We start from the raw sequence: 15,237 nt of genomic DNA on the forward strand, positions 1-15,237 counted from the left end.
TGGGAGGATTGTAGGAGTGGACATGTAAGAGCCAACGGGCTCATAGCCAAGAACACAGATGGCACCCTGACTCTTATGGGCCACATCAAGTTCCAGATTATGGAACTGGCTACGTATGGACTATGGCAAGGAATTCTGGCTAGGTATTCTCTATTGGCAAGGAACCTCATCCCAGCCAGTGATGTTAAAATAGTATGCATCAAAAATATATATTTAGTATGCACCTTTTTCTGACCTAAAAATGGAAGAAATACCTGTCTAAGCCTTTTATAGTGTCAGAACTCCATAACCAAAATCCCATATATTTCCATGAGTTAAAATTACTTTCATTGTAAAACAGTGGTGTTTTGAACAAAGGTGCAGCCTACTCATGAACCTTTACCTTTTAGGAGCACAGAATTGTCTACATCAAACAAACATGAATAAAGGTCAGCTATGAATTTTAAATTGTTCAAAAGATTGGTAGTTCAAATCACTAAAATATAGGGAGCAAAGTGATGAGAATATCTTGGAAGATAAGGAATATATTTTCTTAATTTTTTAAACATCTGGTCTTCATACCAATTTTATTTGATTTTTGCTAATATAACCACACAAATGCCTGATTTATACAGTTTTAAGTATCCCATAGCAACATGATCTTGTGCTTCTCTCTTTCATTTACTTCCTAGCCCTCCCCTCCTTATTTCTTGAATCAGGAAAAGGTTTTCTGTTTCTTCACTGTTGAATCTACTTATGAACATTTGAACTAAACAGCTTAGCACAATTAAGCAGGATGCCTCATTCATCAAACCTTCATTTTTCTAAGACTTTCATCCTATCAGTCACCAAAAAGCATGTGTTAAGTGAAAACTGTTTCGAGTCTGTTGGCATGCCACATCTGTTGACAATTACAGAGGTGCGTGCGATGCCATTCATATCATGGTATGTGCTTCCCCGTGCCTTGGGTCACAGACCCTCGGGGACATTTACAAAGTGTGTGCTTTTTAACTAGCCTGGAACTAAAGAGTTTAATTTCGCCTGAGAATGTGTTTATGCACCTTGTAAAGGAACTAGTCATTCTCTTTTGCTTTTCCTTATTATGGTGTGAGTGTGTGTGTGTGTGTGTGTGTGTGTGTGCGCACACACCAAAGAAGAACCATGCCAGGTAATAAGCACAAAGACTTCTTTTACATTCCCACAAACCTTCCTTGTAAATTGCTGCTTTTTTTTTAAATTCATTCTTTTGTTAGCATACTTCTTGGCTTCTCTTGGATTTTGTCTGGTTTTTTTGAATACTACTTAATTCTGGTTTTATTTCCTCATGTTCTGGGCTAAGATTTGGATCAGATTTTTTCAATATATCTCTGTAATTACAAATCACTGGGACCCTGTCTGAAGTCATGCCTTCTTTCTTTTGGATCTCTTCCTAACCTATAAGCATGTTTCATTCTATAATCCATAGTATTAAGGAAGTATCTAGAACTTCAAAAAGCTGAATCTATAAGTCATTTACTCAGGTGTTTTATCTCTCTAATCTTAACACCTGGAATAGTTGGCAATATCCAAAATGTTTACCTTTTCTCCTGTTTTTACTTAGGTATTTAATATTGGGCTTGGGGGTGTTTTTTGTTTATTTTTGTTTGGTTTGTTTGTTTTTGTTGTTCATTTAAAAGAGAGGTATTGGAATGTCTGGGTGACTCAGCCAGTTGAGCAGTTGAGCGTCAGACTCTTGATTTGAGCTCAGGTTGTGATCTCGTGCTTTGTGGGATTGAGCCCCTTTTCAGGCTCTGCACTGACAGTGTGGAGCCTGCTTGGGTTTTTTTGCTCTCTCTCCTTCTCTCCCTGCCTCTCTCTCTCTCTATCTCCCAAAATTAACAAATAGGGGCGCCTGGGTGGCTCAGTCGGTTAAGCATCCGGCTTCGGCTCAGGTCATGATCTCACGGTTCCTAGGTTCAAGCCCCGCATCGGGCTGTCAGCCCAGAGCCTGGAGCCTGTTTTGGATTCTGTATCTCCCTCTCTCTCTGACCCTCCCCTGCTCATGCTGTCTCTCTCTGTCTCTCAAAAATAAATAAAAAACATTTTAAAAACATAAAAATAATAAAACAAATAAATTAATAAATAAACATCTTAAAAAATAAAATAAAAAAGGAGCACTGCTTTTGGACATTGTGAGCATATTTTATTAATACTATGAATAATCAAATGAATTCTAGAAGAGCTACCTTAAAGGAAAGGAGTTGCTTAATGGCTAAAGGAAGAATTAGGAGAGTAAGAAGTTGAGAAAGAGGTTAAAGTCAATGGTAGTTTCATCCATGGTGGTTAATAATGTTTCTTAATCTTTAAATACCAAGTGTGTTGTAATGCTTAATTATCCTTAATATCTAAATGAATTACCACCATATTGAAGAAAAGAGGAAGTGACCTACGAATTCTTTAGTGTTTATTGAAGAGGAAGGAGCAGCTTGAGGAGCTTGGAGAATTCTACAGGAGAGAGGAAGTTGTTTTATCTTAGGTTCCCATTTCCTCCAAATGGAGAAAACAGGATGTGTGAGCATGCCTCTTCTCCAACATTAAATTTTGCATTGGTTTGCTATTAAACTCAAGGGTATGTGAAGGAAGCAATTTTATTTGCTTGGCACTTAAAAACCCTGCTCCACTGTTCAGTGGGTTAGAAATATTTTGAAAATTTGATTGCATTTAGAGCCATGCAGATTTACCTGTAATACATTTTTTGCCATACACCTAAGTAATCTGTCTTCTAGAAATGAACCTATAAATGCAACTATAGAATGCTCAGCAGGGAAAGGGAAGCCAGTATTTATTGAAGACCTACGTGGTGCTAAATACATTACATCCACTATCTTCTCTTCTTAATATCCATATGAGTAGATATTGCTATTTCTATTTTACAGAGGAGGAAACTGAGGCCAGGACCAATGAGGAGCACTCACATAACTGGTATGAAGTCAGTGCATATCCGAACCAGCTGTTGGACTGCAAGCCTATTTTCCTTCTCTGCTGTCTTTACAACCCTGGGATTATGTTGAAAACCGTGAGGAGTGGCAACTTCTTAGTTCATGTAGGCTTTGCAATTGGTGCAGCCTAATTCATCAAAGACACACACCCAGCTTCCTACACACAAATCCACTCGGGTCGTGATTTATCCGGATTTACGTCTAAATTATCCCATATATCAAATAATGCTAGATCCTCCCATTTCTGCCTCGTAGCTGGCTTAAAATGTCTCAAAACTCCCACCATTCCAGAGCAGCACTAAGAACGTTGTCTTATGTTAATCAAGTATACACAAAGCTGTCTCGTATTAATTAGATTTATGGTACCCAAATCAAGAATCCTTCAGGTTGGCTTTTGAAGCGTGCTCTGTCTCTGGCATGGAAAGAGCCTATTTTGAGATTTTCCTACACAGAAGTAAAGAGTCACCATCAGGTGTTATTCAGAGCCTTTTCAATTGATCCCCAAATAAAAGAGGAATCTAGCTTCTATGGAAGTTTTTAATAAATTTCAGTATTTGACAATTAGTCAAATGTCTAGAATATGACATTCCTTCATTAATTTTTTCCACCCATGGTTATGTTTTAAGGTTCTTTTGATGTTATTTGCCCCCCAGGTAGTGGTAAATGACCATGACTACTAATAGGCTGGTTTCCACAGGCGCCTGCTACCGACTGCCTCATAAATATTCAACAGGGGCATTCTGTGAGAAGGGCTGGGGAATTAGGTGACCTGCCAAGTCTTTCCACATCTAATATCTATGATAATGGCTGCAAATTACATGGGACAGAAGGAATGGTCTTGCACTGTGAAAAAATGAAGGGAAATCAAGACAGCCTGCGGCTCCTAGCTCCTGTAGGCAGCTGTCTGGCTGAGAACACCTTTCCAGGGCTGGCCACTGAGGTTGCTGCCTTTCACCCCTGCCTTACAGCTGAGGTCTCTGGTGTTCACCCCTGCTTAACCCCAGTCCTTACTGGCAGGTCCTCACCACCCCGAAGAGTAGAACAGCCTTTTCCCTTTGTTTTAATCTTTTGTTATAATGGTAATTAGCATTACATCTTGAGTAGTAAATTAAGAAATCCAAAACAGAATTTTAAATTTAAAAAGCTTTTCCACTAGGAATCCAGTTGCATTAATTTTGTGGACTGAAGGTAAACTGAATTAGCCAAATGTGTGCATTCATTACCTTATTCTAATCCTCAACATCACAAATGCAAAAGGCTGTCATTAAATTTGAGAACTGACAAGAACTGGGATTTCTCAATATGAGTGTTGAAAGATTAATTTGAAAAGATCTCACTAAAAAATACAAAAGTTTATTGCTAACGTGGGATATTTTATATTCATAGTCTGTACCTGGTTTTAAAACTGCCTCTTTGCAGTACCTCGTTTAAAAAGAAGTGATACGTTTAGAGCCCTTGATAAAATTTTAAATCGAAATACCTATAGTTATTATTTTGTCCCCATGACACAGAAGCACAGCTTATAAGATCATATTGGAAATTTCTTTTGTCATCAAATGATATTTGATTTCCACATATTAAACATTTTACATCCTAACAGAAGTTGAAAACAAAGAAAAAGAGATCATTTTTTTTTCAAAATATGATTTTGGAATAGAAAGTACTTCTTTCTTTGACACTATTTCATACTCTGTATTTGTAGTAAAAATATTAGTGGTAAAAAAAGAAATGGTACTAATAAACACAGTGATAATAAATTTCATGAAAGTATAGTTAATTTTCACCTAACTAGTTGCCAAGCTGGTAGTGGGGTAAAAATGGTAAATATTCCATCTTTGATCAGTGGAATTTTAATTTTATAAATAGATATATACCTTGATTTACACATCTGTAGCACATTTTATACATTTGTGTCCAAGATGATCATTTGGGAAAAGGAAGCGAAAGGGTTCATTGGCTACACTTAATACCTGTTGTTTGGTTCTCCATACTGCATTCAAGTCCCAAATGAGACTTTTGTAAAAAGAAATTGTATACAATTTCCTTACTTATTATAGAGTGAATAACCTAGGATGGCTTTTTAAGAACCAGAATGTGACTTTACTGAGTTTTCAAATGTTATATAATTGTTGAAGAATTAAACACCAGTTCCAACAGTGAAAATTAGAATAATTGAAATCAAGCACTAGAGGCTGATGGCTCTCTTAACTCTGTTACCATAGGAGCCCTTCACTCTCTTATGTTGCATTTATTGGTTTGCAAGAGATTTTTTTGCATTCAGAACATAAGACCTAGTTTTAAAAATGCTACTTGGGGCTGTGGGCGTGTCTGGCTGGTTTAGTCAGTAAGGCATGTGACTCTTGCTCTTGAGCTCTAGCCCCACATTGGGTGTAGAGATTGCTAAGGAAAAAAAAAAGAATCTTTAAAAAAAATGCTACTTTGAGTAACAGACTGGTTTGTAGCATTATTTTCATCAAACTTGATTAATTTTAGCCATAGATCACTTAAAAGAACAGCTTAATTAAAACTACTAGAAAAGAAATATATTGCATATAGCTTAGCTATAAAATATGAAGTCCAAACTGTGCATGAAATAACTTTTATAGCTAACCCTTCTATTTAAAAAGATAGAATGGGGCACCTCGGTGGCTCAGTGGGTTGAATGTCTGACTTCAGGTTGGGTCATGATCTCAAGATTCATGAGTTTGAGCCCCACATTGGACTCTGTCTGTGCTGACAGTACAGAGCTGGCTTTGTATCTTCTGTGCGCACCCCCCCCCCGCCACACACACACACACCTCCTCCTCTCTCTCTCTCTCTCTTTCTCTTTCTCAAAAAATAAATAAACTTTAAAAATTTTAAGATAATTTATAATATTACCACTCCCAAAATACCGAGGCAGCCATTGGTATTAAGAAAATCACATTGCTTCTATCTACCCTTGCTGCGTGTTTGTTTCTTTCCTAAATCCGCAGTCCGAGAAGCAATTTTAATGATCCAGGATATAGTCCTTAGTTTCCCCCTTAATCAAGACCAGACCTAAGGCCACAGATTCTAACATCAGAATGGTCTACTAGATCCTTTTCATTTGCTGTTAGTACAGGGATACCCTCTCATCTCCCACGAGCATAAGAATAGTAGTTTTGTTACAAGAAGATCTGAAAAAAAAAAAAACATTGAATCTGTTTTGCTGTAGATGTATTTATCGTGTAGTCATTAAAAGCTAAGAGTGCTCCTTCTCAGATTTTTGCGTTCATTCATTTCTGAATGAAACATTTGCCACTTTTTCCTTCTCAACACCACCATACCCCTTATGTGTATTGAACTCAACATTGATGGGAGTTGAGGGTATTGATCCTTTCTTTAACTTTGGCCTTTTGCAAACACATACATAGCCTGGACCAGTTGTATTCAAATAATATAATTAAGAATCTCTTGTAAAGCTTGTTTAAAGTACAGATTTCTGAGTCCCATACTAAGAAACACTAATGTAGTAAATCTGGGTTGGGACTCAGAATCTTCATTTTTCTGCAGTTCCCTGGGTGACTAAGATATAGGGTGTCCAGAAACCATCTTTTGAGGAACAGCATGGGTTCCAATTCCTTGCTTATGTGTTCAAACATAATTGACTTACTGTAACTACCTAAGAATTATGTGATCTAGTCAGTGTTTTCCCAGATTTAGTAATGTTATCATTCAGAACCAAAGGAGTAACAACCAGGCTACTTGTGATGAATAGCAGTTTGGTGATGCTGAGAGCATTCTGGAGTGGGAAGACCTGGGTGAGTTCCAGGGCCCTGTTGCTGAAGCTTTTGCAATGTTGAGAAACTTATTACCGTGACTCAGTTTTTTAGTGTATGAGTAGAGATAATCATCTTTGCCTTCTACCCACATAATACCAAGACTCTGACAAATACAGAGGCACAACTTGGAAAAATAAACTACTTTCTACATGGTACTATAGTTATATAAGTAACAGATTTCCAGAAACCAAACACCCATAGAAAACCCAGCATTTTCCTTATATTTTATAATAATTTCCCTCGGTTTCAACTAATGGTTTATAAAACCACCTCCTCAGAGACTTTCTCCTTAACTTACTACTTTACCTTCATCCTGTCTCAATTCATTTCTATAAAGATATTGAGATGCCAGATTACATGTCACATTTCTAAACCACCTTCTAACTGGTACCCTTGGAGAGCTTACATTTCCCACACTCAGAACCTAGAAGGTCAACCATATTTGACTCACCGAAAATAACAAACAGCTGCTGAGCTGACCTAGAATAATGGATGGGATAACAAGTCAGGTTTGACCACAAAAGCCTTCCCAGTCATGAGTCAATGTGTGGGTGCCTCCATATAAGACTTCATGCAAGAGAAAGGAGCTGAGTGGGGGAAAGTTCTCAAGAGATTCTTTGGAGTTAGAATTTTTGAGAGGAAACATCCTTACCCATCCTCACTAGAGAAACCTCTCTTGTTGCTTTACCCACCTCATTCTTTTCAACCACTTCATATCAGACCAAAGTGCCCCAAGCGTCCCTACAACCCCTGCTTTGTCAAAGACCAGGAAGATGCATGTGGTTTAATAAGGCAGGCTTATTACTTGTTGCAGTGGGAGAGGACACACACCATCAGAAGTCAGGAGGCATATCAGTCAAAGATGTTAGGAAGGGCTTGAGGAATGGGAGTTTGCATTAGGACAGTTTGACGGGGGTCCAAGGAAGAAGGGATTTGCTCTAGATGGGGTATTTTCAGAAAGAGGTACAATTCTTTGACTGGACATCTTAATCTTATCTGCAGGAAGAGAAGACCAGGAAGAGTATGATTTTTTTGTCGTGAACATTTCAGGTTCTCTTCGTAGGTGGTGTGTGTGTGTGTGTGTGTGTGTGTGTGTGTGTGTGTTTCTTTAAGATTAATTTGCTGCTTTTCCATTGTTTGTTTCTGATTAGTTCATCTGACCTCAAGTTACATCCCTCTACCATTTAGGAACTTAGGTAATAGAGACATGTAGGGATTTAGGAACAGTAAGAGGAGAGAAGAGAGACTCTTCTCCATGAAGCAGTGGGCCAGTAGGGGAATTATAGGGAAGAGCAAGGGGAATGAAATGGTTGCCAAGGTCTACTCAAGTGAGGAATGGGTGAAATGCATGGATGGAGAGATAGTTGGATGGATATAAAATATCTGGCCCGTCTGAACTTACTACCAGCCCAGATAAGCTGCAGTTATCCTGAAAACCTCTGGAACCAATAGTCAACAAAACACATGATCCCTACCATTTTATTATTTATTTATGTTTGCACTGTACCTATATTGACACATAATACTGAAATTATGGGATGCTAAAATTATGAAGAAAAGCAGTTAATGTTCCAGAAAATTTTATTCACTCATAACAAAAGGGACTATAGGCAGGCTGAAAGCTAGTAGAAAACCCATTACCTTTTAAATCTGTCAGAAATCTCTTGTCAGCTGTGGTTTTTCTCAGAATCATGAGGTTTAAAGCCTGTGAAATGTTCACTTTCACATAAACATGAAATGGTGTCAGGGTATGGTAGGTGGTATTCCTTTCTGACAAGCACGTCTGTGGAAATAGTAAGAGAGGAATCCTTCCTCAAGAGGTGAGGGAAAGAACCCAGTTGTGCCCCCATGAGTGACATAGACAACTATAGAGATTGAATTAGGCTTGATGCTGATTATCCCGGGCAGAGAGGACAGTAGCCCCTCTTCTTTTCTGTATTCTTTGTAAGGACTAGGCTTCCTGAGAGGTGAAGCCACCAATTAGAATATGAAACCTTTAGGGAGCACCCGAGTGGCTCAGTCCGCTAAACATCCAACTTTGACTCAGGTCATGATCTCGCTATTCATGTGTTTGAGCCCTGCAAAGGGCTGTCAGCTGTCAGCACAGAACCCACTTCAGATCTTCTGTTTCCGCCCCCGCTGCCTCTCCCCTGCTCATGCTCTCTCTCCCTCTCACTCGCTCTCTCTCATTCTCTCTCAAAAATAAAATAAAACATAAAAAATATTTGCTTCTACTGGGTATAGATTTGTACATAATTCTTCAGCGGAACAAGAGAAGGAAAATAACATAAAAAATAGAATATGAAATCTTTAAGGGAAGCCATTTGCCTGCTTTTTCTTTTTCTTCTACTTTAAGTCTAAGGCTTGTCATAGCCAGTACGTAGAGTACATAAGATGCTTCACAAAGGTAGGGAATGCCCTTGGTAAGCCCCTCCTTCTCCTGTTGGAGGTAAGTGAGAGCCTCCTTGCTCCCTTTTTTTTTCTTTCTAAATTTCTACTTTTAGTCAGAATGAGCATTCTGAGAACAAAACTCTTCTCTGATAACTCTTATAAAACACTTTTGTGCTTGGCCCTCCAAGGATTAAGAATTGGACACATAATTCTCCATTCATTTCTCAAGTGTCAAGAGAGAATTGAGTTTAAAGGCTCCAATTCCCTTGCAGGTTACACTGTCTATCTAGATGAATTAGTATTCAACATGGCTTTGGGAAAATCTCAGATGATTTGCAGTTTTGCAAATTGTTCAGACTCATAATGAAATCTCAGGCTGAAGAAATCACTAAACAGCTCATGAGCATAAGCTTTTGCCTCTGACGTCCGGACATCTTGGATCAATTCATTCATCTCCTTCTTTGCCTCATCTCTACTGGAAAATAAAGCTGCTTAAAAAAGTCACACACACCACTAACTTGCTGCACATTCATGGCCTCCAGCCTTAGCGGGGCCCTCAATGAGGCCTCCTGCTTACGTCCTCAGTCAGTTCCTCTCCCAAACTGCCACCACTGAACTCATTCTCCCACCCTCCATTCCTTCCATGCTCAGCAAAGGGCAGTCCATTATCAACCCATTCCACTCTCCCGTTTGGGTATAATAGGATGTATATCCTTTTCTTCTCCGGGGTTATGTTCTGGGTCCTATAACTTCTATCCTCCCCAGCCCCTCAAACTGGTAATTATTTCTTTTCTCTAGCTTCAATTCTCTTCACCAATGTTTTTCCTTCAGAATATAAAATATTCTCAAGTCTTTCCCATTTAAAAAAATGTGAGCACCTTCACATGATTCCATGGACTTCCAGCTCTTTTTCTTGGCAGCCAAGTGCATCTCCTCCCACTCACTCCTTTTCGCACCGCAGTCTGAATCCCACCTGGAGAAGTCCACCACGACGACGCTTCCAAAGAGTCATTTGGGTTTTGGCCAAACCAAATGGGTCCGTTCTGTCCTTTCCTTACTTGATTTTTCTGAATCACTTACACAGATGAGCATCACGCACATCTTAAAACCCTTTACTTCTTTAGTTTTATTGCACTGCCCTCTTCCCCATTCCTTTTAAAGTTCCTCTCCTTGTGTTAGTATGTGATAGGCTGTCATCCTTGGATTCTTCTCTTCTTATTCAACCCAATGTTCCTAAAAGTTGGTTCTGGAAATTCCCAAATCTATATCTCTGGGTGTTAAAATCCATATAGTCAATATTCCCGTGTGGATGGTCAGTAGGGACTTAAACTCAACATGACCAGAGCTGAACTTTTATCCCGATATCACTCTAGTCCATCTCTAGGAACAGCAAATTACCATCCTAGTCACACAAACTTAAAAGCTTTGCATTGGCTTAGACCTCTCTTCCTCATTCAGCCCTTTCCACTCAATTGCTCCCCAAGATACGCTAATTCTACCTTCAGAATGTAGCCTTTCTCCCTTCATTGTGCTATTGCTTTAGTTAAGGCACTAAAACTCCCCATTAGTACATTGCTTCTAGTTATCGTCTTAAAATGTGGCTTCCTATTGCTTCCTAGGCAAACTTCTGAGCATGGCATACGATGCCCTTCATGACCTGACACATGCCAAACTCTGCAGCCTGCTCTCCGACCAGATTTCCTTGTGGACATTCATTCCAGCATAACACCCTACTAGAAGTTTCTTCAAAACACCAAATTATCTCCCAAGTCTTCCTTTTTTATGCTATTCCCTATGCTTCTAACATTCTTGCTTTCTAATCCTTCTGGCTAATTTCTACTTATCTTTTAAGGTTCAGCTCATATACTAACATCTTAACGGGCTCACTCAGGAAATGTTAGCAATCATTATGGCTGTTTGGCACCCATTCTTTGTATTCTTATAGCAAACCTGTAATATAGTGTTAATCGTACTATCTATCTGTGTATATGTGAGATATATACCATATATTACTATATGGTATATTACTATATATTATTATTATATATAGGAATATATACATTAGGATATATAGTATATATCGTATATTTTACTATATTTTACCTATATATAGTATATTTTACTACATATATATACACTAAGAATATATTACTATATATTCTGATACATATATATAGTATACATATGTTTTGCTTTTACTTTATTTTACTTACATTACCAGCCTCGGCTCTAAAGGCATTTGGGTTTACTATACCTGTTTAAAATAAAAAATATCATCAATAATTTTCTAGTTAAATTAAGTTGGAGGTGGTTGTGATGATGATTATATTTATTGAATGCTTACTATATGGTAGGCACTTTCTAAATGTTTTACATATATAATCTTATTAATCTCATTTAATGGGTGAGGAAACTAATAATGAGACAGGTAAGTACCTTAGCCAAGTCATTCAGCTTTTTAGTATTGGAGTCAGGATTTGAACACATGGAATAGTAGCCTAGAGTACAAAAAAGCAGGGGAAATATTTTCCATGTACTGATATCAACCTTATTCCATCTATTACTCTTTTGAGAGAGACAGTCTGGGAAGTCAATTCAAAATATTTATTATATATCTCCAACTGGCCCTTGAACAATACACATTTGAGCTATGTGGATCCACTTATACATGGATTTTTTCCCTATAAATACATTAGATATAAAACACTGTAAATATATTTTCCTTATTTTATTAATATCCTTTTCTTTTCTCTAGCTTACCTTATTTATAAGAATATAGTACATAATCCAAATAACATACAAATTATGTTAATTGACCATTTACTTACACCACCTCTATACTTACACCACCAGGAAGCTGTTTATTAATTTGCAAGGCTTCCAGTCAATAGTAGGCTATTGGTTGGGGCACCTGGGTGGTTCAGTCAGTTAAGCATCCAACTTCAGGTCATGATCTCATGGTTTGTGAGTTCGAGCCCTGCATCAGGTTCTCTGCTGACAGCTTGGAGCCTAGAGCCTGCTTTGGATTCTGTATCTCCCTCTCTCTTTGCACCTCTTCCAGTCTCTCTATATCAAAAATAAATAAACATTAAAAAAAATAGTAGACTACTAGTTGTGAAGTTTTTGAGGAAGCAAAAGTTATATGCAGATTTTCAACTGCAGGGTGGTTTGGAATCCCTAACCTCCACCTCTCATTGTTCAAGGGTGAACTGGACTTTGTGATTGAATTAGGCCTTTGAATAAAATGTAGCCCCTTCTTTAAGTTTACCACCTAGAAAGAGAAATAAGATATGAACATACCTTAAAAGTAGACAAAACATGATAAATGATAAAACTTACAAGTGCTAAGAAAATTGAAAATAACTTGCTATTTATTTGAGATCTTACATGTAGAGAATGCTTAATTGCATTTGATTTAGTATGTACATATACAAATGTGCACCCACATTTTCTAGTAATTCCCATTTCCCAGTCCTGCTCTCCTTCAAGAATCAAAGGGTTCAATGTCCTTATAGTAACACAGAATCCAATGGTTTCTGTATTAGTTAGCATATGTAATGCTGGCAGCTATAACAAACAACTCCATCTCACTGACTTAACAAATAAACATTAGTTCTCATCCATGATATAGTCCAGTGGGGATCAGTATTTGGGAGGAGATATTGTATACTACACAGTTATTCAGGTAATCAGGCTTCTTCCATCTACTGGCCTTGCTGTGCCCTAAGACCTTAGACCCTTAAAGTCTTCAAATAACACCTCTACACCTCTGTATCTGGTCAAACAGTGAGGGGGGAGAGAGACAGACAGACAGAACTTGGAAGATTATGACAGGTTTGTAGAGCCAGGCTTTGAAGTAGCACATGTGACCCCTGCCCAAATGCCATTGTCCAGGACTAGCCTAGCCTGGCATAGCACATGTGACCCCTGCCCAAATGCTATTGTCCAGGACTAGCCTAGCCTAGCATAGCCCTGTCTAGGTGTAAGAAACCTAGTAAATGGAGCCTTCTTATGTCTCCAAAAGAAAAATGGTTTGGTGAACATATAGCATTGTCTCTATCAAAGTCTTTATTCTCTTCATTATTCCAGTTGTTGTATTCTTAAAGGTTCCCTACTATTCTCTCTCTCGGATATCATTGGGGCCTCATAATAAGTTGGTGGAGAGAGCTGGGAATACACAAATAGTCTTCCCAACTTGGCACTACCCACTTTTTTATCATGACTTTCTGCAGCTGCTTTCCATTCAATTCAGCTAACTATAAAATGTTAATTGGATTTCTACCATGAGACAATCACTGTCCTAGGTCCTAGGGAGTCAGTCATGGACAAGACAGTCTCTGCTCTCAAGATGCTTAGTGTAGTGGGGCCAGTCCTACCATGCCATTGTCATAACATCAATTCCAAAAAGCCTTCTCCAATGCCTTTCTGCCTCCCAAACTGCTTCTAGGTTCTTGAAAGAGAAGGCATATTCCTCTCTCCACACCAGCTCTAGACATCAACACCCTATAAAAAATCTTTCTTGTTCCTCCAACGTCACTATGTTTTCGAAGACCTTTGAGAAACATCTCTAGAATTAATTTTGAGAGATAAGTCTAGATAGCATTACCTAGTGCTATACCCCTGCTAAATACTAAGATTCGCTTTAGATTGTGTCCTAAGGCATGACACAATCTGCAGAAATTCACTGTGTCCCTTGGCACAAGGTGAGCTCCTATACTATCTGAGTGTATCTGGCTGTCCTCTGGAGGAAGTTTGACCTTAGGTAGCTAGAAGAGTTGACAAGAGTCCCAAGTTTCCCCTCACCTGTCCTCAAATAGGGAAAAGAGATAATTATGCAAATCAGGTCCTAAAACAGCCATTGGTATCTCATGATTCTTCAAGGGAGACAAGCAAATTAAACTCTATAACAACATGAGGGTGTGTGTGTGTCTGTGTGTGTGTGTGTTTGCAAAATTCAGAAAGAAATTCTGTGGAGGAAACTGCATTAGGCCTGTTAAATATAAGTTTAATTTAATACAGAACCAAGCATTTTTTAAACCAGATTTTTAAAACACCCAAGACACCAAATTTCCTAAGATGAATTGTCTGGAAGAGGTCCTAAAGCTCATTCTCTGATCACTCCCTATCAGACTTGGAAGAGAAAGGCGTTTTGTTTTGGTGAGTTCAACTCCACCCTTGTTCATTTGGTTATAGCAAAAAGTCTTAAAATATGTTTTTCTGAGCAAGTGATTTTTCCTAGTTCTAAATTCTCACCACCCTTGAAATGTTGTAAGTGCAGCTCTGGTTGTCCTCAAGGAAAGGATCAAAGGAAGGAAAAACATATTAATGAGCACAATAATTCAAAACCTCTTAAAATGTCATTCCCATGTGTAGTGGGTCTTTCCGGGCATGTCTTTGAGAAATGGATATTTTGGATCTTGCTTTAGCATACACAGGAAACCAATCCCAAGGCATTTTCCCTTTACGATTCTTTTACAAGTTCTCGCTTAGAGAATTCCAAAAATACCTCACTCGATGGTAATGTAGATTTCCCAGTATTAAAAAATTTGAGGAGAATGGAGTAAGTTGGTATCTCAAGTAAGTTTACCAAGTTTACCTGTCTCATCCCCTGACATTGGCTACCTATATACTTATACCTCTGTTTATTAATTTAGTGATAAACTACAAAACAGTGAAATTGCATTGCTCCTCCAAAGACTGAGAAAGCACAAGTGGAGTTATTATTGAAAGGATCTTAAAATCTAGATGTAAATACTAAAGGCAGGAACCCCAGCTCTAATGTAAACTCCACAAGAAGAAGCCTTAATCACTGAGGAATCTCTAGTGCCTAAGTAGTAGTTGGCATTTTTGTAGACCCTCAAGAATTATTTGTTGAATGAATGGACATCAAAGCGCATGGAGGAATATATCAATAAATATTACAAATGTAAGCATGGAAGGAGTTCAGCAAGAATAGCTGAATGTATGAAGGTGGCAGAATTGAGGAGAGCCGTAAGACCTCCAATAGGTGGAGGAGAAGAGGAAGCAGACTGAGCTAGGAAAAAGGAAGAGAGAAAAAGTAGCAGAGGAGGGAATTATCATGGTGC

The 15,237-nt window shown here is 38.3% G+C and overlaps 1 protein-coding gene across 2 annotated transcripts in view; it reads left to right on the top strand.

The window, feature by feature from the left end:
- The window catches only part of CPQ (carboxypeptidase Q), a 335,799-nt gene that overhangs the window by 281,781 nt on the left and 38,781 nt on the right, over nt 1-15,237 (top strand). Inside the window, exon 7 of one of the 2 annotated variants that reach the window (XM_029923923.1) lies at nt 2,895-2,940. The exons of the other annotated variant lie outside the window; for it this stretch is intronic. Coding sequence (XP_029779783.1) covers nt 2,895-2,940 — 46 coding nt within the window. The remainder of the gene's footprint in view (nt 1-2,894; nt 2,941-15,237) is intronic. 2 annotated transcript variants of the gene reach the window in all.

The sequence above is a fragment of the Suricata suricatta genome, chromosome 15 (assembly GCF_006229205.1).
Source record: "Suricata suricatta isolate VVHF042 chromosome 15, meerkat_22Aug2017_6uvM2_HiC, whole genome shotgun sequence".
NCBI classification, from domain to species: domain Eukaryota; kingdom Metazoa; phylum Chordata; class Mammalia; order Carnivora; family Herpestidae; genus Suricata; species Suricata suricatta.